This window comes from Vigna radiata, unplaced genomic scaffold, assembly GCF_000741045.1.
Source record: "Vigna radiata var. radiata cultivar VC1973A unplaced genomic scaffold, Vradiata_ver6 scaffold_149, whole genome shotgun sequence".
Taxonomy (NCBI): domain Eukaryota; kingdom Viridiplantae; phylum Streptophyta; class Magnoliopsida; order Fabales; family Fabaceae; genus Vigna; species Vigna radiata.
The window spans coordinates 901,812-926,032 of NW_014542731.1; the positions used below are offsets into that span (position 1 = coordinate 901,812).

General features: G+C 38.6%; 2 protein-coding genes across 5 annotated transcripts; one reads left to right on the forward strand and one right to left on the reverse strand.

Moving 5' to 3' along the window:
- The first annotated feature begins 689 nt into the window (after positions 1 to 689).
- LOC106780634 (GTP-binding protein TypA/BipA homolog) lies at positions 690 to 18,060 on the forward strand. 4 transcript variants are annotated; one of them, XM_022777046.1, is made up of 20 exons: positions 691 to 1,034; positions 1,142 to 1,216; positions 1,946 to 2,096; positions 2,551 to 2,619; positions 2,726 to 2,894; positions 5,753 to 5,825; positions 6,029 to 6,166; positions 7,170 to 7,295; positions 7,713 to 7,811; positions 8,041 to 8,161; positions 8,267 to 8,330; positions 9,049 to 9,103; positions 9,188 to 9,312; positions 15,521 to 15,594; positions 15,877 to 15,926; positions 16,043 to 16,129; positions 16,778 to 16,828; positions 16,904 to 16,987; positions 17,582 to 17,632; positions 17,786 to 18,060. In XM_022777046.1, the coding sequence occupies exons 1-20, from the start codon at positions 717 to 719 to the stop codon at positions 17,867 to 17,869; spliced, it is 2,064 nt and encodes a 687-aa protein (XP_022632767.1). In that variant the 5' UTR covers positions 691 to 716; the 3' UTR covers positions 17,870 to 18,060. The 4 variants fall into 4 exon arrangements, 3 of the variants coding, with proteins under 3 accessions (XP_022632768.1, XP_022632767.1, XP_014524414.1); XM_014668928.2 differs by lacking the exon at positions 5,753 to 5,825 and having other exon boundaries at positions 717 to 1,034; positions 2,726 to 2,898; XR_002666606.1 differs by lacking the exons at positions 16,043 to 16,129; positions 16,778 to 16,828; positions 16,904 to 16,987; positions 17,582 to 17,632; positions 17,786 to 18,060 and adding an exon at positions 10,131 to 10,318 and having other exon boundaries at positions 690 to 1,034; positions 15,877 to 15,928.
- Positions 18,061 to 21,143: 3,083 nt separating this feature from the next.
- On the reverse strand, positions 21,144 to 22,870 carry LOC106780613 (formin-like protein 20). Its single transcript, XM_014668908.1, has 4 exons — positions 22,613 to 22,870; positions 21,803 to 22,013; positions 21,494 to 21,655; positions 21,144 to 21,178 (listed from the first exon to the last, which is right to left on the reverse strand). Exons 1-4 carry the CDS (start codon positions 22,868 to 22,870, stop codon positions 21,144 to 21,146), a joined length of 666 nt encoding a protein of 221 aa, XP_014524394.1.
- Between the last annotated feature and the right edge of the window lie 1,351 nt (positions 22,871 to 24,221).

Below are 24,221 nucleotides of genomic sequence, written 5' to 3' on the forward strand. Positions count from 1 at the left end.
ACAAATTTGTAAGATTACTCTCTCACCCCTCTTCTTTAGAATGATGAGATTTGTAGGTGAGAAGTGACTTTGTATAATACTATCCTTAATTTTTATTAAAAAAGAAAATATATTGGGTAAAACTCCCAAAATGAAGGAATCAATTTTGGATGTTAAAATCAATATAGATTCTAAAAACCAATACATTGGAGAATGAGTTTTACCGCATGGAATCAATTCCATATGATTTCCTTAATGGCAATGTGTCAAAATGAGATACTATTAAGTAATTTAATTTTGAAAAAGTAACTTAAATATTATAAAAACACACGTTTTATTTGTTTTTAAACGAAATAAGGTAGAAGAAATTAATGAAAAAGATATATTTTTACATAAATGAAAATTATGATGAAAAGTAATATAAATATAATTTATATATATATATATATATTTATTTATTTATTTTCAATGTTACTCTTAAATATAAGTGATTAATCTTTTCTTCAATATTCATATCTTTTTATCATGTTGAAATGGATAAAATTATTAAAATACTTTTTCTTAAAAATATTCTTTGATATATTTTAATTAATAGTTCATGTTTATTTTAAATTTTAAAAATATAATAAATGGAGCATAAGTGTTTTGTTAGTAAGTTATTATTAAATAATAAAAAATAATTAAACTTGTGGTACTTCCATCGTGTTTTCTGCATCGTTGTAACTCAGATCAAAACTATGGTGGGTCCCATTCTTCGTTCTCTCTGGTCTTCTACCAGAAAATCCTTCACCCCTTCTTCCCCTCCTTTATCGCACTCGCGCTTCTTGTCACGCGCCTTCGCTGCCGCTCCCGCCGTCGACCCCGCCGCCACAACCAGCGCCTCCTCCATCGACCCCAGCCGCCTCCGCAACGTGGCCGTGATCGCCCATGTAGACCACGGCAAGACAACGCTTATGGACCGCCTCCTCCGCCAGTGCGGCGCCGACATCCCCCACGAGCGCGCCATGGACTCCATCTCGCTGGAGCGCGAGCGCGGCATCACCATTGCCTCTAAGGTCCGCCTCCTAATTTCAATTATCCAGCGCCTCGACCACGTTTTCCATCGAATCGGATAGATAGATATGGATCAGAGAACACTAACGGCGCGTGGTTGATTTTTCAGGTTACGTCTGTTACGTGGAAGGAGAACGAGCTGAACATGGTTGATACTCCCGGGCACGCTGATTTTGGTGGAGAGGTGAGGTTTTCAACGGAACATTCTCCCAATTAATCTGGAACTACGTGTAGTTCCTAAGATCATGTTTTTTGATGGATTTTTTTTTTTTTTCATAAATCTTCTAAGAGAAGAAAATAAAAAGAAATAGGCTGTTTGGAACAGTTTCTCTGTAAGCACTTACAGTGGAGAGAGAAAAATAAGAAGGAAAAGATAAACCACCATTTCCATAAGCTAGAAGCTAATTTTGTAGCAACTGTTTCATATAGCTTCTTTAAGTTCTAAATTGTTATTAACTTGTGTATAAGCTAACTTTAGCTTATGGAAAAACTTATTTCATATATCTCTCCCTCTCTTAAAAGTGTTTATGAAGAAGCTTGTCCACACATGTCCAAAATAAAGTTTGTTCTATAAATTAAAATTAACTTATGCATATACTAACTTGTGAAGGTTTTATTGTATCTGCTTCTTCAAAATAAAAAATGTACGTGTTAGTTTTATCTTATTGAATGTTTATAGTGAAATTCATCATGTTTGATTGCAAAAATGGAAAGTGCTTCTTTTAATTCAAAACTATTATAAAGAGGTGATGATTTGAACAAAGCTTGTCATTGTTACTGAAGATGCCCTTTTGTTTTAAGTTTTCTGCAAATATGAATTTGAAAGTATTGAACAGTTGTTAATTGGTGGCCTATATGCTGTTATTGTGCAATCTGGTTGCTTATCTTATTTTTATGTTTGGTTGATGTGTAGGTTGAGCGTGTTGTTGGGATGGTGGAGGGAGCAATTTTAGTTGTTGATGCTGGTGAAGGTCCACTTGCACAAACGAAGTTTGTTTTGGCAAAGGCCTTGAAGTATGGGTTGCGACCTGTTCTTCTTTTAAACAAAGTAGACCGTCCTTCAGGTAGTCATCACATGATTCTCAGCTGTTACTTGAAACAGAATTGGTTTAATAGCCCAATTGGACCCCTTGCTATCAATTTCTTGAATTTAGTCCCCCACTTTTTTTTTTTTTTTTTTATTGTGCAATTTTGATCTCCCACTATTTGAATTGTTTAGTTTGGTCCTTTATTAACTTGACATCTGATATTTAATGGAGTTTTTGGCATTCATTAGAGTTCTGATATACATTAGCATTTGTGTAAAGTATTGGATGTGATTTTAATAAGGGGATCAAATTCAGGAAAAAATCGGGGTGCTCAAATTCAAGAAACGAAGATGATATGTAGACCTAAAATGCAGTTAAGCTGATAAAATTTATGTTGATGGTTATATATTTCTTATCTGTATCTATTGGGTACTTTGGTAGCTATAAATTGTGACATAGCTCTTGTAGTTTTAAGTTTTTTTTTATACAGTTACTGAAGAGACATGTAATGAAGTTGAGAGCCTGGTGTTTGATCTATTTGCCAACCTGGGTGCTACAGGTAAAAAAGTGGAAATATCTTATAATTATACTTGTTTATACTTGAATGTTATGCAGTCTAAACTTTGTTCCCTGGGATTTTATTATTATTGTACTTGTGTGTATAGAGGAACAACTAGACTTTCCTGTTCTTTATGCTTCTGCTAAAGAAGGATGGGCGTCCACCACGTTTACCAAGGATCCTCCTGCAGAGACCAAAAATATGTCACAGTTGCTTGATGCAGTTGTAACACATGTCCCACCACCAAATGCAAACACTGATGCGCCTTTCCAAATGTTGGTTAGCATTTAGAATTTTGATAAGTTTGTTTTTTTATTTTTCTCTCTCCCTAAGGAGTTGCTCTTTGGGGAAGTTGTCTTGTTGATGCATTATTTCTTTCCTTTTGTTTCCAACACACTTATTTCTTTTATCAAGTGCAATTTTTAATGAGGATTCTGATGACTCAATTCTAATTACCATTGCCTATGATGCATGGATGCTATACTAGTATCGGATACAACACATCTTTGATACGTTGATTTGTCTCATCTTGAGAAATGTATTTGACCATGTTTGGATTATGTATTTGTGCATTTATATTATTCACCAAATAAAATAAATGCTATTGTATTCTTTTTAAAAGTAATGCTAAACTTGAAAATCATTACTAAATATTATCCAAATTGGACATTGGTAAACATAAAATAGAAATTGTAAATTGTTACTAATTGCCTACTACCTAGTAATAAGAATAGTATTGATATCTTTCCTTTTTGTAAATGGGACAACTTCCATAATTGGTTCATCAAGAGAGAATGTTGCCACTCAAAGGTTGTCATCATCATCAAAGTTATCCCATGCATCTCCACTAATGTCCCACATTTTAGTGCTCTCTTGGTCATATACATTTTTCCTAGCCAAAAGCTACTAATTACTATGCACATTGTTGGAAGTCCCACATCGACTAGAGATAAGGCTAAATTATAATATATAAGTGAGGTGCAAACCTCACCTTACAAGATGGTTTTGTGGGGTTGAGTTAGGTTTAAACCCACTTTCTAACATGGTATCAGAGCTTAGGTTTTGTTCTAGCTAGCTCCACAGTCTCCGGTACCCATCGCCGCCGTCGCCACCGTCACCGCCGCCGGAGTTCCAGAATCGACCGGCGACCACCCCATCCGAATCGTCTCGGTCGGGCAACCCACCGTGGTCCAAAGATCGCGGCGATCGGAGCACCCACGCGCTGCCACAAAAGTCGCAAATCCGCCGCTTCCCACCGCGCGTGCCGGCGCGTCGCCGGAGCGTTCTGCCGCCGACCAGCACCGTTGTGATCGCCTCCTCACCCTCTTTCTGGATCTGTGGTCGTTGTGTCAATCGGAGCACTTTGGATTTTTAGGGTTTCTCCCTCTCCATGGCTGCCCAATGTGATGATCGGAGTCAGTCTTGCCAGCCACGTAAAGGATGTCCAAAATGTGACCACTATGGCAAGCTAGGCCACAAAATTGATAGATGTTTTGTACTTCATGGACGTCCTCCTCGACCTATAGCAATGGCTAATTCTGATCCACCTCCCCGATCACCGTCTGCAGACCATCCTACTTCATCAAATACCATAGACAACCCTGCACTCTTTCAGGAATTTCTCAGATGTTATGAGGACCGTCAGCACTCTAGTTCCACTGCATCTGCTTCTGTTACACGCACAAGTACTCCTTTTGTTGGTCTGACTCACTCTCTCAGATCTTGGGTCCTTGACTCAGGCGCCACCGATCATATCACTGCTATCAGAGCCATGGTTATAGCCTATCATAGCGAGTTCTAAGTGGGTATTTCTGTTTCCACCCATTGTCGGACCGGTATTGGACCTCCCAATTTCTACTATCACGCACGAGATGTCTATACCTCGGCGTGAAGGGGGTGTGTTGAAAGTCCCACATCGACTAGAGATAAGGCCAAATTATAATATATAAGTGAGGTGCAAACCTCACCTTACAAGCCAGTTTTGTGGGGTTGAGTTAGCTTTAAACCCACTTTCTTACACACATAAACCAAGTCTTTAACTCTTTTGGGATTCAACTTATTTCTTTTAATGAATGAATGAGTGAAAGCAGTGCGTAACACTGGTCACAGGACTGCGAAGTTCTTATTCAATGGACTGACCTGCCAAAATGTGATGCCACATGGGAACCAGTAGAAACCATCATGAAGCATATTTCTTCTCACCTTGAGGACAAGGTGGCTCTTGTTTGGTGGGGACGGGGTGCATTGTTAGGCCAAGTAAATATTATCAAGGGAGAGTCAGGATTTAGACTTTTTAACATGACTGAATTGTTTTAACAGTTATTAATTATTTTAGCAGTTATTGGTAGGGACAAGTGTAACTGCCTCTAAGCATAATAAAAAAATAGGAGGACAGGGGTATTGGGGGACAGTTTATCAGTGGTTTTTTCTGAAGTGGGTTTCGGGAAGGGAAAAACCAAGCTCTCGACATCTTGGAAGGGAACCTTTGCACTCAATCAATTTTATTTAGTTCCTTAGTAATATGTAATTCCATATCAGTTCAATTGAATAAAATTCAGTCCTTATTCTCATACCAGTTGGTGTCTATCATATTACGGCCTCTGTTTAAAATAAATAAATAATAGGAAAGAATGAAAAAAGCAGTCTATAAAGGAAAGAAAAAAACTTTAGGAAGACAAAAAAGAGACAAAATATACTGTGTCAAGCACTCCCTGTAAACACTGACAAGAATAAAAATATTGAACATAAGCACCGCTTCAAATAGTTTTCTGTCCGCTTCAAATAGTTTTTTATCCCCTTCAAATTGTTTTCATGGCTGCACGACATCAAATAATTTTCATTGCTGTAATTTTTAATGGAAAATTGAAAGTGACATTTCACGTGTGTAATTTTATCCTTCAAAGTTGTTGTCGTATCTGTGCCTGATAGGAAACTTAGTTTGTCAATTTCTATTATGCGTATCTGCCCACTCTATTATATGCTCTCAATCTAAAAGAAATTAGAAAATTAATCCTTCAAATCTGTGACTATTTATTCTGATTTAAAGCTGTTATGCATTTCTGTGCCTGATATTTGCATATCTTTTTTTTGTTATTCACGCCGCATATAAGTGTTTTAGGCATATCTGTGCTAGATGTCTTCAATATGGATACGCTGGATTCATGAGCATGTCGGTGGATCACAGACTATTGTGGACATTACAAAGGGTCCTTGTTCATCACTCATATAATCTACTTTATACAAATAATACAAGTTACAGTTAATTTTAGCCTTGTAGGAGCCCATAGGTTAAAAGTATAATAGCTTTAGAAATCTGTTTCTCTTGTATCCTCTTTGAATTATTGTTTCTTGTACTTTTCGTATGTATACTTGGGATCAGTGAAATAGCAGGCTTAATAGTGCTTTTCAGGTTTCAATGATGGAACCTGATTTCTATCTTGGGCGAATTTTGACTGGACGCATATCATCTGGGGTTGTTCGTGTTGGTGACCGGGTTCATGGGCTACGGAATAAAGATTCTGGTGCTGAAAAGATTGAAGATGGAAAGGTTTGTGGGTCCAGAAGCTTGGAATTGCTATTATAGATGGATAGACTGGTAGTAATAATATTATGGTTGGTAATCTTCAAATAATGTGTAATTTGTGAAGTAAACCAGTAATTACTCTTATTTTTCACATTCTATTGGTGTATTCTGTAGAACTAGGTGGTGGTATTATTGCATACATTTTAAACGTTTGTCTGTGTTATCTGTCATGAGAATATCTGACATAGTGCACTTTTGAATTCCAACAATATTTATTGTTTAGGAAGAATGTTTTCATTTATTCTTAGTAGGGTGTCTTTTATTGCCAAATATTTTATACATGCGTACTTTTTACTGGTCTAGAATAAAGTACGTAATAAGCAAGTAACCTTTGTATTATATATGTCTAATATTTCCATCCAAACATATATTCACATTGAATTTTATGCCTAGCAGGCAAGTCAACAGTAAATCCATCATTGACATCAATATTTTACAGTTAGTGTCTTTGGAAAGGCCAGTAATTTTCATGCCTAAATATCATTCATGTTCTTAATCAACTCTTTTTGGAACATAATCTATGATTTTTAAACATGTAGGTATATATTTATGTTCTTTGAAAAATAATGCATTGACACACATTTTTTACATTCATTTGACACTACCATTCTTGCCTTTTACTCTCTTCTTTTTTAAAAAAATACAAAAGTTCACTTTTTTTGGACCATTTTACCTTTGTAATTTGTGTCAAATAAATGTAAATGTGTGTTACTCTACTGGTACTCATGTTCTTTTGTTATGTAGATTTATTCTACGCTCTTGGCAATTAAAAGTCATATAGTTATATTCAAAATGTAGAGGAATCATAACAACTAAGAAATTCCTGAAAGTACTAATTATTTACAAATAGCTTGAACTGAAGTGTAGTTTCTTTTTTTTTTTGCTAAAAATTAATAGCTTATATTAGATTAAGATATCTTGACCTTCTACTGGAAGCTCTAGTTCTATACGATTATTCATTTTTTAGGTGCTGAAACTGATGAAAAAGAAGGGTATAAACATGGTTCTAACTGATTGTGCTGGAGCTGGTGATATAATATCAATTGCTGGCCTGTCCAGTCCATCAATAGGCCATACAGTGGCAACTGTGGAGGTATTTTTCAGTATATAAATATGGTTTGGCTCCTTATTTTTTATGGACATTGATGTTTCCAATGCAGTTTTTTATTTTAAATAGTTGTAAGATAATGAATAGATAAATTTATTTATATCTTTATAAAAATTATTTGTATTTGGTTAATTTTTATAAAATATATTCTCAGCTAACTTAATCTCAGTATGACAATTTAAAGTTTAATCACAAATGTACTTTAATATGTAACTGGGCATTTACTGTTTGTTCAAGTAATACTTTTTTTTTTTCAATAAGTTTCCTAACAAAATGGGCATTTTTTTACTGGGTTATATTTTATTAAATTTATATTCAATTTAATACCAACTAAGTGTTTTGTATTTCATGAACTTTTCTAGCATGTAATTCGTAATTTGAGTAAATGTTTTCTTATCCCAGATTATGTCTGCTTTGCCAACAGTTGAATTGGACCCTCCAACAATTTCTATGACTTTCGGTGTGAATGACTCCCCATTGGCTGGTCGTGATGGCACTCATGTAAGTGGTTTTTGGTGTTTGTCTTCCTTTTACTTTCGTTTTCTTCCATCTGTTGCTTGTGTAAAAAGCTCTGGGTATGCTTCACAAATCCCAACTTCCCAACTCACACCTACCCTTTGTTTTCTTTGAATTAAAGCAGTATTTTCTAGCTTTTCCATAAAAATTATGATATGTTTGTACTTGTTGGTTACTTTAGTGAGTATAGGTTAATAATGAACTTGTTTCGTAGTTGACTGGGGGGAAAATTGGTGATCGACTAATGGCTGAAGCTGAAACCAACCTTGCCATTAATGTGCTTCCTGGCTTATCAGAATCGTTTGAAGTTCAGGGAAGAGGAGAGCTACAGCTAGGTTTGTTCCTGTTTCTTTTAAATTGTATGATCCTCGGTTGTATTCATACAAAAACTCCATGATTTGCTGTGCTTACACAGCTGTTTATGGCATCTTTTTTAACAGGTATTTTGATTGAGAACATGAGACGTGAAGGATTTGAGTTATCTGTCTCTCCACCTAAAGTCATGTGAGTTTCCAAGGACTGAACAAGCTCCAAATTATTCGTCTTATTATCAGCTTTGGCACGATGTGGTCTTGCTTGTCTAGCACTCAATAAGGGTTTTGCATGCTATTTAAATATTGAGTAAATGCTGGAAGCCTTGTATTTACTGTATATTTGAAAGAATCAAATACTTAAGTGCTTAGTTATAGAAGTCTAATAATACCATCTTTGAAATAATTGAGGCCTGAGGAATGGTTTCGAATCTAACCGAAATTATTGAAAAAGATACAAAAGGATATTAGAGATATAGTAGTAATGTGACAATATGATGTGATACAAAACGCTAATAGTCCCTGTGTATTATACCTGCTATTCTAGGTAATGTACATGTCCCTGCCACATAACAATGCTAATATGATTCCTGAAACAGCAAGATTCTAATTTCTATCAGCAAATAATGAAGTTCATGAATAACTTCCAAGAAGCATGGAACTTGCGTCTTTTAGCATAGTTGTGAAGGCTGATCTTTTATTTTTGTTTTCCATGCCATCACACTGTATGGATTTTTCTTCTCATCTAATAGATCTTGTAAAAGGTCTACCTATTTAAAATATTTGACCTAGCCATGTTTTTGGTACTTTTTGTTGGTTTAATGGTTCTGGATGTGAAGTGATACATTGCTCGTGTATCTTTTTATGTTTTTGTATGCTGGTTTAGTGAACTTTTTCTATGGATTTGTTAGGTATAAAACTGAAAGTGGTCAAAAGCTTGAGCCCGTAGAAGAAGTTACAATTGAGGTAATAATTCAACTTGCCATTCATAGTATGGTTTTCCAAGAGTTTGGGCTTCTATGTTGTAAAAACTTAATGGATCTATACCAGGTAAATGATGAGCATGTTGGCTTGGTAATGAAGGCCTTATCTCATAGACGAGCTGAGGTTACTGACATGGGTCCTGTCCCTGGAACTGTTGGTCGAACTAGATTGTCTTTGACTTGTCCATCAAGGTTAGCTGAGTTATCTTTCTCTCTTGAAGTTATCGTTTTGATCTGTTTTTCACCCAGCACTTAAATGCTACTAATTTTCTAATTGTATAGTGATAGAACACCCAGAATTACAGAAAATACCAAGACAGATTCCTGAATGTTTTATTAGGAACAGAACTATCCTACCAATGTGGTAGGAACACAACAACAGAGGATAGCAGAATACAAAGGTCTTTCGAAAGGATCCTAACTCTCCTAGTTCCCCTTGTCTGCCAAAAGCCTCAAAAGAATTCCCTGTTCACCTCCTAATAAGAATATTTATAATAGTCTACTACAGTTATGTAATTACAACTGTACTAACTACCTTTTTTCCTTCTTTTGTAAACTGTATCAAACCTATCATATCGTCATAGGTAAAATATATTTGTATTTAATGGAAATACTATCGTTGCATTGTTTTGAAGAAATTGCATTCTCAGGTCTCGTTTCTTTCTTATTATCCTTTCCTTTGCCATGTCGGGGGAGATGATAACCACTTGTGATCCTGGTGGCTTTCCAAAGTAATCTTTCTCTTGGAGGACCAGGAAAGAGATAAAATGGAATGAATCTTTTCAATTATTGGGCATCAGTTAAACACACGTTTAATTTTTCTATAATTATTATCTGTCATAAATAGCTTCTGGTATCATCGTTGAATCCAGAAGGCATATCTCACTAATTAATAGTCCAGATTTCTGGTTGCTTCCCTATTGTGGCTGTAACTTGAGTAATTTCTGAAATTCTGTTCGTGGACGTTTGTCATCAATGGATATATAACTGCTTTGGTATGGTGGTTCTAGTGATGTCAGATCTTATGAAGCATGCAAGAACTTTCATAACTTGAATTTGTGTTAGGTTCCTGAATTGGGAACCTAATTGCAACTCTCACTTTCACTCCAAGAAACACAGAAAGAATGGGAAAACTGAATGTTATTCACAGAAGAATGTCTGTACAGATAGAACACAGAGGCATAACCCTCTTCAATAGGTATGTACCTGTTAACAACTAAACAAATCAACAACCCCCGTCCCTTCTACCCAACCTCTATTTATACAATCTCCCACGCTCACCTCTAACTGTCCTAGACAGTTAGTTTGTTATATTTAGTTACGCTTATTCCTCCTCTCATACACTAGCCACCTTTTCTTATCCCTATCAATACCCTCCCCTTGATCATCAACCTTGTCCCCAAGGTTGAAATCGGGGTACTACTCCTGGATGGTTATTTCATCTTCCCAGGTGGCCCCTTCTGGTCCTCCTTGTTGCCATTCGACTAGCAGCTGCAGTACACTTCTTTCTTCTTCGGACCTCTGCCTCCTTCCCAAAATATTCACAGGCCAAAACGAAGGCCCCTCTGCCTGTAGGTCCGGCGGCAGCTCCCTCTCCACCCGGTGTTCTCCTATCGCCTTCTTTACCTGTGAAACATGAAACAAAGGATGGACTCGAGCTGTCTCTGGCAGCTGCAGCTTACAAGCTGCTTCCCCCACCTTTTGAATCACCCGAAACGGCCCAAAGTATCTGGCTGACAACTTTGGGTGGAGTCTGGTAGGCATCGAGGATTGCCTATGGGGTCGTATCTTCAAATACACCCAGTCCCCTACTTCTACGTTCACAACCCTCCTCTTTTTATTAGCTTGTCGCACCATAAGATCTTGCGGTCGTTCAAGATGGAACCTCAATTGTTTCAAAGCTTCATCTCGGGTTTGAAGTTCTTGATTCACAGCCTCCACTAGAGATTCATCAGGAATGAATCTATGCAAAGAGGGAGGTGCTCGCCCGTAAACAGCCTCAAAAGGGGTACACCGGATTGCCCGTTGGTAGCTCGTGTTATACCAAAACTCCGCCCACGATAGCACAGTCATCCACCCTTTAGGCTGCTCTGAACAGAAACACCTGAGATAACCCTCTAACACACGGTTCACCACCTCCGTCTGCCCGTCCGTCTCAGGGTGATACGCGGTGCTCATTTTCAACTGCGTCCCTTGGCTCTTGAACAATTCATTCCAAAACATTCTTAAGAACAATGGGTCCCTGTCTATCACGATGGATTTTGGAATCCCATGCAATCGTACTACTTCTCTTAGGAAAATCTCAGCCACTGTCCTTGCCGAATAAGGATGCTTGAGCGGTATGAAATGGGCATACTTGCTCAACCGATGCACCACCACCAAGATAGCGTCGTACCCCTGGGACTTAGGCAACCGCACCACGAAATCCATGCTAAGCTCTTCCCATACTGCGTTTGGAACTAGCAAGGGCTGTAATAATCCTTGCGGTGATGATGCTAAATACTTGTGTTGTTGGCACACAAGACATTTAGCCACAAACTCTGTGATGTCCTTCTTCATTCCCATCCAAAATAAGGACTGAGCTATCCTCCTGTACGTCCGGTAAACTCCCGAATGGACCCTTGTTTGCGTTTGGTGAAACTCTGCCATTAATCTAGGTAACCACGAAGACTGTGCCGACAACACTAACCTCCCCTTGTAGTGCAATCTTCCGTGTTCCATCGTGTACGCTGGGTGGGAATTTGGGTCCACTTCAATCTCTTCCATCACCTTTCGTAGTTTCTCGTCCTTCGCTACCTCCTTCGTGACTTCTTCAAAATCTTGCCAGTAGGGCCTGGCTATCATCGACAACTCCTTATCTTCGTCGTTCTCACCCTCATCTCTTCGGGACAACGCATCTGCAACTCGGTTGGTCGTCCCCGTCTTATACACAATTTCAAAATCGTATCCCAGCAATTTAGTTATCAATTTTGTTGGTTCTGCGTCGTGATTCGCTGCTCCAAGAAATACCGAAGGCTCCTTTGGTCCGTGTGTACTATGAATCTCTATCCCAGAAGATAAGGACGCCAGTGCTGGATCGTTAACACCAGAGCCATCAACTCTTTTTCGTAAATGATTTGCTGAGAGTTCCTTCTGATAATGCCTTGTTGAAAAAGGCTATCGGTTTCTTCCCCTGCATCAATACTGCGCCAACTCCCTTGCCCGACGCGTCACACTCAATGTGAAAGGGTTGTTGAAAATTGGGTAAGGACAACACTGGGGCTGTCGTGACGGTTGTCTTCAGAGTTTGCCATGCCTCCTCTGCTTTCTCATTCCTGGCAAATCCCCCCTTTTTCAATAATTCCGTTAGGGGTCTGGCAATTTTGCCATAGTCCCTAATGAACCTCCGATAATACCCCGACAAACCCCGACAAACCCAGAAATCCCCTCAAACCCTTCACTGATTTTGGCCGTTCCCAATCCACCACCGCCTTTACCTTTTCGTCGTCCATCTCCACGCCTTTGTGCGAGATAATGTGTCCCAAGTATTTGACTTGGGTTTGCCCGAACTCACACTTCCTCCGATTGGCCACCCACGGGTCCCGCCTCAGTGTTGACAAAACTTTCCCGACCTGCTTCAAGTGCTCATCCCAGGTTCGACTGTAAACCAGTATATCGTCGAAGAATACGAGCACAAACTTCCGCAGATAGGGCTTGAAGAGATGGTTCATAGTGCTCTGGAAAGTTGCCGGCGCGTTGGTGAGCCCGAAAGGCATCACAACGAACTCGTAATGTCCTTGGTGTGTGCGGAACGCAGTCTTCTCAATGTCCTTCTCGGCCATTCGGATTTGGTGGTACCCAGCCTTCAAATCCACCTTAGAAAAGTAGGAAGCCCTCCCTAACCCATCCAGCAGCTCCTCTATCACTGGTATGGGGAACTTATCCGGCACCGTCGCTCGATTTAGGGCTCTGTAGTCTATACAAAAATGCCAGCTGCCATCTTTTTTCTTGACTAAAATTACTGGGCTCGAATACGGGCTATGGCTCGGACGGACCACCCCCGCTCGGAGCATCTCCGAAACTTGCTGCTCGATTTCATCTTTCATTACCTGTGGGTACCGATACGGCCTGACATTGATCGGATCTATTCCTTCTTTAAGGGGTATCTGATGCACCGTCTCCCTGCTAGGTGGCAACCCCACAAGCTCCGTGAACACCATGCCATGCTGTTCTAGTAAAATCTCCATCTATTGCTTTTGCCGTTCAGTCAAGCCCGAGCACATCTGTTGTTCGGTCATGGCCGAGCACCTCTGTTGCCTTTGCCGTTCGGTCATGCCCGAGCACTTTGGGCCGCTCGTATGGGTCTCACATGAGCTCAACTTCCAGACCAATAACCACACTGCCACCTCGTCTATTTTTTGTAAAGCTTGGGGGCCCACCACCCTTCGTTCTAAAGTGGGATCCCCTTTAAGTGTTATCCTCTTATCTCCTTGTCGGTACTTCATTGTTAGCTCCCTCCAGTCCACCGTCACTTCCCCAAGTTTTTCTAGCCACTCTACCCCCAAAATGACCTCCACCCCTCCAAGCTCAAAAAGGTAGAAACGTTCAACGACTTTAGCCTCACCCATCTCAAGTGCTACCTGTTCACAGCAGCCGCTGATTCTCTTCCTTTGACCGTCCCCCAAACTTACCAGATACGGTTGAGTCTCCATCATCAGCCGGCGACTGACAAAGTTGTGGCTAGCGCCACTGTCAATCAAAACCAACACTTCCCGATGACCCATTCGTCCTCGTAGCTTCATCGTTCTAGGCGACGTGAGACCGCCGGCCGAAAGGGCCGATAGCTCCATAATAGCGACGTTCAACTCTTCTTCCCCCTCGTTTTCTGACTCTTTCTCCTCTTCTGCCAAAATCAACATCCTTAACCCCCTCTCCGGGCAACGATGACCCGGCCTGAAAGGTCCCCCGCACGTGAAACATTTCCCCTCTTCCCGTCGTTTAAGATACTCTGAGTAGGGGAGATTGCGGACCCCTCGTTCACTTCCTCCGCCCTTGGCTCGCATGTTATTTCCTCTGATAGTCGCCCCTTTCTTCACCGACCCGACACTTTCCGCTGATCCTCCTCGCACCGTCATGTCGCGGTTCGCCTCAACTTTCATCACCGACCTCGATGCTCTTCCCCAAGAACTTTGATTCTTGGACACCCATCCTCCTCCCGTCTTCGCACACAGTTTCTCCACATCTCTCGTCACCCGCATGGCGGTCATCAAATCTGGTGGGTCATGTGGCCGGACATGATCGCCCACCTCTTCCCTTAAGCTGGACAGAAAATACCCCATGATCTGCTCCTTGGGTATCTAGGTCGTTTGCCCCACCAGAACTTCAAAGTTGCGTATGTACTCCTCCACCGGCCCCGCCTGTCGTATGGTTGAGAGCCTCTCGTACACCGTTCCTCGCGTTCCTCCCCCAAATCGGATACCTTGAGCCCTCTTCAACCCATCCCAAGAAAGGTTCTTGGTTTTCTCTCGCCAGAATCGGAACCAACTTTCGGCGTAGCCATCCATGCTGATAAAGGCCAATTCCAACTTCTCCTCCTTCGCCACCTTTTGGACCTCGAAAAATTTCTCCGTTCGGCCTATCCATACCCAAGGTTCGCCCCCCTCAAAGGCTGGTAATTTGACTCGCTTCCTCCATTGGCTCAAACCTCCTTGGTTACCTTCTCCACCTCTTCCTCCTCCGCCGTTAGGACCACCCCCATTATCGTTTACCGACGACTGATTCTCCCTTTGTCGCGTCCCGTGGTTATTGTGATTACGTTCCCCAAGCGCCTTCAAGATTGCTTGGACGTCCTGGCGTATCGCCGCCGTCTCCTGACGCAACGACCCCGTATCAGCTTTCGTCTCGGCGATTGCCACTTCGACCGCCTCTAAGTGCCCTTTGACTACCACCATTCTTCCCTCCATCAGTACGTGCGAAACACTCCGATTGGGGATCCGGCAGGTCGGACCAAATGTTAGGTTCCTGAATTGGGAACCTAATTGCAACTCTCACTTTCACTCCAAGAAACACAGAAAGAATGGGAAAACTGAATGTTATTCACAAAAGAATGTCTGTACAGATAGAACACAGAGGCATAACCCTCTTCAACAGGTATGTACCCGTTAACAACTAAACAAATCAACAACCCCCGTCCCTTCTACCCAGCCTCTATTTATACAATCTCCCACGCTCACCTCTAACTGTCCTAGACAGTTAGTTTGTTATATTCAGTTACGCTTATTCCTCCTCTCATACACTAGCCACCTTTTCTTATCCCTATCAATTTGTTATTCCCTAACTGCTTTGGTATGATGGTTCTAGTGAAGTCAAATCTTATGAAGCATGTAAGAACTTCCATAACTTCTTGAATTTGTTTGTTCAGGGGTCTGGTTGGGTACAGGAGTGTGTTCAGCAGTGACACACGTGGAACTGGATTCATGCATCGTGCTTTCTATGGTATAAATTCTCTGCATAAATTAATATCTTTTTCTTTGAACTGGCATGTAATGCTGTGAGTTTTCAATTTGTTTGCTTTATGTTTTTGCAAATCATGTTATTTAATTGCTCCCATGAGGTTTTGCTTATTAAGTGTCAACAGAGCTTATGCTTACTGTCTTATTCTACTAACTCTCCACACTTTGTTTGACCCCCCTTCTTGCAACCGGCTTAGTTTGGTATCAGAAGTCTTCTTTAATTATTTTATTTTATCATAATATGCATGTTATTGTAATGTTGCAGCATATGAACAATTTCGAGGCCCTCTTGGCAATGTCAGGAAAGGAGTACTGGTATGTTTGGCTGCCCATCCTTAAAGGACTTAACAATAACTAAACTACATTTAATTACTACTACACGATATGCATCGTGTTTTGAATCATTAAGCTTTGTTTACTTAATTGAACAGGTGTCCGTGGGTTTTGGTGCTATCACAGCTTATGCATTGCTGACCTTAGAAGCTCGAGGCACTCTTTTTGTAAATCCTGGAATGGAGGTTAGAATTTGGCATGTTTTTCATGAAATATAATTTATAATTTATATGTAACGTTAGTTCTTATATTTGTAAATGTGGGGCTAGTGTCTCCATTATAGTTTTCAATTTTTTAATCTTCCTAGTTCCTCTCAAAAAAATAAAATAGTCTTTGTTACCTCTTCGCATAATGTTTTGCCAACTATGGGTTAATGATGTGTTTGCTGTACACATATTCAAGATGATTTTTTATTTTTTAATTTCATTATGATCCAAGATGACTTTCTGATAGCAATCATTTTGCACATGTGTTTTTCTTGCCTATACTTAGTTACCATTTATCAGAATAGTCAATGCATTGCATTAACTGCTCGAGACCATGTAGTTAGAAATCTTTTTATTCTTATTATTTCATCTAGGGAGTTTGGGACTGCTAAAGATAAATTTAAAAGATGATTTCCAAGTAAAATATATATTTTTCTATCAATCTAGCTATGATTTTTCTTCCCAAAAATTGAGTATTTTATGTTAAATTGTGGTTAAATACTTTGACCTTGCATTTGAGGCTGTAAATTTAACAACATAATAACAATGTGCATCTAGCTTTTTTCTTTTTCTTTTATTGCATATATAAGCTATGCTGGCTACAATATTTACTGACTTGGTTTCCAGACGTATGATGGAATGATTGTTGGAGAGCATTCACGGGATACAGATCTTGATGTAAGAAGTATTCTTAGCCTGAATGCTAGTTCTATATCAAAGTTGGTGACTCGCTAACAAATACTGATATTTCAGGTGAATCCAGCAAACGCAAAAAAACTTAACAATATCCGTACTGCTAACAAAGATGACACCGTTAGGCTAACTCCCCCTCGCCTGGTATGTATTTTGTCTGGCAAAATTATGCTGTTACGACTTGCTTATTTTTAGACAATGAGAATTCTAATACTAATAACTACATAACCTAGTAGGGTTCATGATTTCTATTCATTCATGCATATTATCCAACAATTAATTTTAGGACTGATCATTTGATTAGATCTAGTTAGGAGTTCACATGCCCTGATATTTTTAAGTATCCCACTGGAAGAACAAAATTCAAATAAATCTTTACCTCGCCTGAACCATGAAATTTTTTGTTGTTTGTTGGTTGTCAGAGATCATATACAATAATTTCTTTAGATAATCTTCATAACCGAAAAATATTTTCTTAACTTTTTGTCACAGTTTTCAAATACGAAAGCTTATGAAACATAGAATAATTTTGAAGTCTGATATCGAATTGTGACTATCAATATTCAATTAACCATGTCCTTTTGGCTTCTTGGATTCCACCATGCATTTATGTTTCAGACTTGGCATCATCACTTTTAGGCTGTATTTAGTATGTAATTGAAAAGTAGTTAGCGGAAAGGCAGCTATATTGTAATGGTTGTACCTTGTGTACTTACATCTGATGTGGTGTGGTTGCAGATGACACTTGAAGAAGCTATAGGTTATGTAGCTTCCGATGAGCTTATTGAGGTAAATATCTGCATGCAGTTTATTGTCGTAAAAGATGTTACTTTTTTGTTCTTTAAAGTTTTAACGTTTGTGGTGATATTCATTTGACATCAATAACATTTGTTAATTGTTCTCACTGTTGCATTTCTCGTACGTTTAATTTTGTTCCTGAAGGTTACACCAAAAGCCATTCGTTTACGCAAGAAATACCTTGATGTTAACAAGCGGAAAGTTATGAGTAGAAGGCCAAAGGAGTGAAGAGACGACATAAAGTAGAAGGGCAGAGGAATGAAGAGTTTATCCTCGATTAAATTTTGTAAAATTCAGTGTACGATATAGTTTTTACAAGCAATTTTTTTCTTACCAGGTTCTTGCATAATTAAAGTATTGATTGTATTACAGATTACGCAGAAAGAAATATTTTTAGTTGAAAATGAGACTTATTATTATTTTCAATCATGAAAAATACATTCTCAAACTTTCTATTTGTAATAATCTAGTTCTCCTAAAAAGGGAAATAGGGAAATTAGGAAACTTAGGAAAAAATAAAATAAAATAAAATATTGTGTATCAATTTCCTATAATTAGGAAGATTCTACAGATATTATTTCATATTACAATATTCCTCCTTAAGTTGGTAAATGAATATCAATCATTCCCAACTTGCTTACAAGATCTTGAAATCTACCCGGAGAAAGTCCTTTTGTGAAGATATATGCTATTTGAAGTTCTGTAGGAACATGAGTTGTAATCACAAAGCATTTGTCAAGATTATCTTTGATGAAATATCTGTCAATTTTAATGTGTTTGGTTCTGTCATGTTGTACTGGATTATGGGCTATGCTCATAGCAGACTTATTGTCACAGTGTAATTGCACCGGGTGCTCCGCTTTAACTTTAACATCATCCAAGATGATTTTCATCCAGAGTCCTTCACACATTCCTTGAGCAAGGGCTTGAAATTCAGCTTCTACACTAGAACGGGATACTCTATCTTGCTTTTTGCTTCTCCATGTTACCAAACTATTTCCAAGAAATACACAATACCAAGAAATAGATTTTCTATCCGTAATAGAACCTGCATAGTCAACATCAGTATATATCTTCATATTCAATGTGTCTTCCCTTTTGAATAATAGCCCTTTTCCTGGACTTGACTTCAAGTATTGGAGAATTTTGTCAACTGCTTGCATATGGCTCTCTCTTGGATCATGCATAAATTGGCTCACTACACTAACTGCATAAGCAATGTCTGGTCTTGTGTGTGATAGATAAATCAATTTTCCCACCAATCTCTGATATTGGGCCTTCTCTACAGGAGCACTTTCTTCACTTCCAATTCTATGATTCTGTTCTATAGGAAAAATTGAGGTTCTACATCCCAACTTTCCTATTTCTTTGAGGAGATCAAGTACATATTTCCTTTGGGAGATGAAAATTCCATTCTTGGAGTAGGCAACCCCTATTCCAAGAAAATATTTGAGTTTTCCTAGGTCTTTCATTTCAAATTGAGCTGCCAATTTTTCTTTTAATGTCAATTTTTCTGTTTCATCATCTCCTACAATAATCATATCATCCACATAGACAAACAATAGAGTGAGTTTACCTGCAGAAGAGTGCTTTATGAATAGAGTATGATCTCCTTGGCTTTGTCTGTATCCCAAGGAAACCATTGCTTTTGTAAATCTTCCAAACCATGCTCTAGGGGATTGCTTAAGACAATACAATGCTTTCTTTAGGAGACATTGTTTCTTTCATTTTTCACTTCAAAACCTGGGGGAATCTCCATGTACACTTCCTCATCTAGATCTCCATGAAGAAAGGCATTCTTCACATCCAACTGGTGTAAGTCCCATCCAAAATGGACAGCCAAAGCGAGAATAACTCGAACTGTATTCATCTTTGCCACTNGGGCAAATGTCTCCTCATAATCAATCCCATATGTNTGGGTATATCCTTTTGCCACCAATCTAGCTTTATATCTTTCTATTGTCCCATCTGCCTTATGTTTCACTGTGAATATCCATCTACACCCTACTGCCTTCTTGTCTCTTGGCTTATCAACAATCTCCCAAGTTGAATTTCTTTCTAAAACATTCATCTCTTCTTTCATGGCTTGATTCCAATGTTCAAGTTTTATGGCCTCCTGGATTGAGGTAGGAATTTCTGTGGCATCAATGGCAGCAATAAAACTTTTGTGCTTATCAAAGATATTGTTAGTGCAAACATACTTAGAAATAGGATATTTAGCACATGATCTTCTTCCCTTTCTCAATGCAATGGGTAAATCCTCAGTAATACTTACCTCCTTCTCATTGATATCTTCAGGGATTCTCACCTCTGGATCAGACAATTTTTCTTGCTCTAGAGTCGAAGTGGGTTGTTCTCTTTTTGCATATTTTTTGCCAAAAAATTTGTCTTCCTCTTCGTCCTCACTGTGGACTATGGTAGCTTCATTGCTCAGGTCTTGGGCATCCTGCAAAGACAAACATGGTAATGACAAGAAGGAGAGTTCATCCACTTCAAGTGCTTTCTCCCCCTGAAGTGGTGGACTGACATAAAAGGATTTTGTTTCATGAAAGGTGACATCCATGGTGATAAAGACGCGATGAATTTGAGGATGATAACATTTGTACCCTTTTTTATTAGAAGGATACCCAATAAAGACACATTTAAGGGCTCTGGGATCTAATTTACCACGGTTAGGAGGATGAGAGTGAACAAAAACAACACATCCAAAGACTCGACTAGGTAGACTCGTTGTGAGGGAAAAAGAAGGAACAAAAGATAATAGAGACTCTATAAGACTAATGCCATTTAAGATACGAGTGGGTAATCTATTGATGAGATATGTGGCAGTTAACACAGCTTCTCCCCAGTAATTTTTGGGAACAGACATTTGAAAAAGAAGAGCTCTAGTTACCTCAAGAAGATGACGATTCTTTCTTTCAGCAACCCCATTTTGTTGAGGGGTGTTAACACAGGTTAGTTCATGAACAATACCATTATGAGACAAAAAATTGAGAAATTAATGATTCACATATTCAGTACCATTATCAGACCTAATTTTTTTTTTATATTTTTTCCAAATTGAGTTTGGACAAGACGGAAAAAATTAACAAAAATTTGAAAAACTTCAGATTTATTTTTCATAAGGTATGTCCACGTGACACGAGTACAATCGTCAATAAAGGTAACAAACCATTTGGCTCTGGAAATAGAATCTATGACAAGACCCCAAACATCATAGTGAATTAAATCAAATGGAGAAATACTCTTTTTATTACTAATAGGATAAGATGCACGATGGTGTTTTGATAATTGACAAATATCACAATTAAAAGACTCAACAAACTCCTTGGTAAACAAATGGGAAAACAGGGACTTGATAAGACTAAATGATGGATGCCCAAGCCTTTGATGATGTAACCATATTTGAGATTTTGCCCACGTCTCAGACGTAGCTTGTTGACTCATGATTTGTGTGTTGCTTTGGTCATTAAACTCTAAAAAATACAACCCACTTTGCTCCTTAGCAGTTAAAATCGTCTTCCCCGTGACAAGATCCTGAAAAACACAATAAGTTGGAAAAAATATTACTGAACAATTTAAATCCTTTATGAATTTTTGCACAGATATAAGACTATTAGCTAATTGAGGAACATGTAAAACATTCTTCAATATAATAGATGAGTCCAAGAATATTCCTAGAGTTGCATACAGGTATACCCTGTCCATTTGCAACTGTAATAAGTTGTTCTTTATTGCTCTTGCTATATGAGTCGAAATTCCCACTAAAAGGTGTCATATGATTAGTTGCACCCGAATCAAGGATCCAAATACCTTAAGACACATGACCAATAGTATTGAGACAAATCTTACCTTTTATGGACAGAGTACATGATCCAAAGGGCTTACTCATTGATTCAATCATTGCTTCCAAGCGCTCGAGTTTCTCCTTATAAGCTTTCATATCAAGATCTGGTGGTGGTGGGGGTGGTGGATTAGACTGGGACGGACTAGATAGATTGGTGGCTTCCTGTTCTGAGGTAGTATGATTTACCCATTTTTAAGTAGGCCCTTTGTTGTTTCCCATGCGCTCGAGAACATTCTTTCTTCCATGGAGTTTGAAGCATATTTCCTTGGTATGTCCAGATCTTTTACAGTATGAACAATAGTCCCCATGAGTACCTCTTTCAAACGTTTTTCCCCCAGCATTTGTTCCCTTGTGGACTCCCTTTCTAATTGTCATGGCAGAGCCTGTGTTGGAGATCCCTCCATGAAGCATGACAGATCTCCGAGTTTCTTCTCCTCTTACCATAAAAAAGACTTCTGACAGGGGTGGTAATTTTTCTATCCCAAAAATTTGAACCCGGATTGGGTCGTACTCATGATTAAGGCCCTGGAGAAATTTAAAGATTTTTTCCCCTTCAATGAATTCAGCAAGAGCGGCAACATTTGTTTTACACATCTTTATTGTTTAGATCTGATCAAGTTCCATCCAAAGACCATTCAGGATCCCGTGATATTCTGATACGGAAAGAAAGCCCTGTTTTGTATTAAATATCTTGTTCTTGATATCATAGGTAGCAGCAAGATCCTTTTTTAAAGAAAAAGTACTCTGTAAATCATCTCATATTTCTTTTGCAGAAGAATGAAACATATAATTTTTCCTTATCTCGGGAGTCATGGATTGCCACATCCAAGTCATAATTAATGAATCTTCCTTGTCCCAAATTGAAAAATGTTTGTCGTTTGGTGCTGGTCCTCCTCCATGTATGTGATCAAGTTTTGAACGACCCTTGAGAATCCTTGAAATAAATTGGTTCCATTGTAAGTAATTATGACCATCCAACCACGAGGTACTTCCTATATTTGGTAAGTCATTGGGTACCCCCAAAGGATTACTTTTTTCTTCAGACATCCCGTACCCAAGAAAAAAGAGGCAAAAACTTCAAACTCAGATCTACTCAAATAAAGGCCAAACGGGTCGTCACCAACCCAAGGAACAGAATCAGGAGGCTCCGGCGACCCTGTCTGTGGCGGCGGCGGCGAGTAGGTCTCGCTGGGAAAGGGGAGCAAATCATAAAAGTCAGATCTGCTCAAATACAGCCCAAACGAGTCGTCACCGACCCTAGGAATGGACTCAGGGGGCTTCGGCGACCCTGTTTGTGGCGGCGGCGGCGGCGAGTGGGTCTCGCCAAAGGTGGGCGCGTGGGCTACACGCGCCGGCGATGGTGGCGGTGCGTGGCGGCGCATGGAGGTGCATGGAGCTCCGTTCACGGAGCGACTTCCGGTTTTGTAATCACCGGTGTTGGGCGCACCTTTCTGTCCTATCGACGACTCCAACCGGCGACAATGGCGGCGGCGGTGGTCGGATAGCGGCAGCGGTGCGCTTTGTTGCAGCGGAATCTAGCCCCTAAGATAGGAGTTCTGACACCAAGTTGAAAATGAGACTTATTATTATTCTCAATCATGAAAAATACATTCTCAAACCTTCTATTTGTAATAATCTAGTTCTCCTAAAAAGGAAAATAAGGAAACTAAAAAACCTAGGAAAAAATAAAATAAAATAAAATATTGTGTATCTATATCTTATAATTAAGAAGATTCTACATGTATTATCCCATATTACAACATTATTTTGTAGTGATAAGTTAACTCAATTTTGTATTTCCACAATAGAGGTTAATAATTGGCCATGGAACAAGTTGCTCATGGTGATGCTGCAATATCAAAAACGTTTGTTCAAAAGATTAAACTGTATCTGCTTTGTAATAATGGTTTACTCTGACGTTTCCTTTACTTTGTCCTCACCAAAACAAAAGCCAATGTTTACCATCTTTTTAAGGCATGGTTGGACTTAGACCTTCTAAAAAAGATGAATGAGATTTTTCTTATGTTAAAAGTAGTTTATGTATAAGTTACTTTCAACAAGTTTCTTCATATAGTTTCTCTTTGAAAAGTATTTAATGTCTAGAAATGGTCATAATCTATTGTATCTACTTTTGCTATAAAACTGAAGTGAACGTCTTTCTTGACTTGTGCTTTTCTCTTAGGTTCTGCGGAAGGGTCAAATGTTTCAATGCATTGTGTTATTTAATTCATTGACCACATAACAGATGTTAAATTTAGCAGCAGCCTAGTTAGAAATTCACAGCCACGTGACTGCAAGTGAGTCTTAAAAAAATTGAGACAGGTTATTAAAATTTTGACTTTATTAAGTTTCCTGATAAATTTAATTTTTTAAATTAAACTTTTATTAATCTTTTGTAATTTACCTATTTAACAGAAAATAAAAAATAGTGATTCAAATGAAAAATATAATTTACTTTAGTACTCAAAAGATTATAAAAATTTTAGACTCAGACTCAATTTGAAAATTTCTAAAATCTTAATTCAGTCTAAAATTTTCTATTATTAGTTAAAGTTATTAGATTATAATATTTAATTAATAATTGAAACGTGATCAAAATGTTATCGAATTTTAGACGAGATGACTCTTAGTTTTCTTAATATATTTTGGTGGTGGGAAAAAAACTATACTAAAACATGAAAATTAAATTGCAAATATATAGTTGTTTTTTTATATTGGATTCGGTCATACACA

Coding starts and splice junctions, on each gene's coding strand:
- LOC106780634 (XM_022777046.1), top strand. CDS start 717: ATGGTGGGTCCCATTCTTCGTTCTCTCTGGTCTTCTACCAGAAAATCC. Junction 2,097..2,550: donor CAAAGTAGACCGTCCTTCAG/GTAGTCATCACA, acceptor TTTTTTATACAG/TTACTGAAGAGACATGTAAT. Junction 5,826..6,028: donor TATTGTGGACATTACAAAGG/GTCCTTGTTCAT, acceptor AGTGCTTTTCAG/GTTTCAATGATGGAACCTGA.
- LOC106780613 (XM_014668908.1), bottom strand. CDS start 22,870: ATGCGCCGCCACGCACCGCCACCATCGCCGGCGCGTGTAGCCCACGCG. Junction 22,014..22,612: donor CTCCTGATTCTGTTCCTTGG/GTTGGTGACGAC, acceptor AAATTTCTCCAG/GGCCTTAATCATGAGTACGA. Junction 21,656..21,802: donor GGGAAAAACGTTTGAAAGAG/GTACTCATGGGG, acceptor ATACTACCTCAG/AACAGGAAGCCACCAATCTA.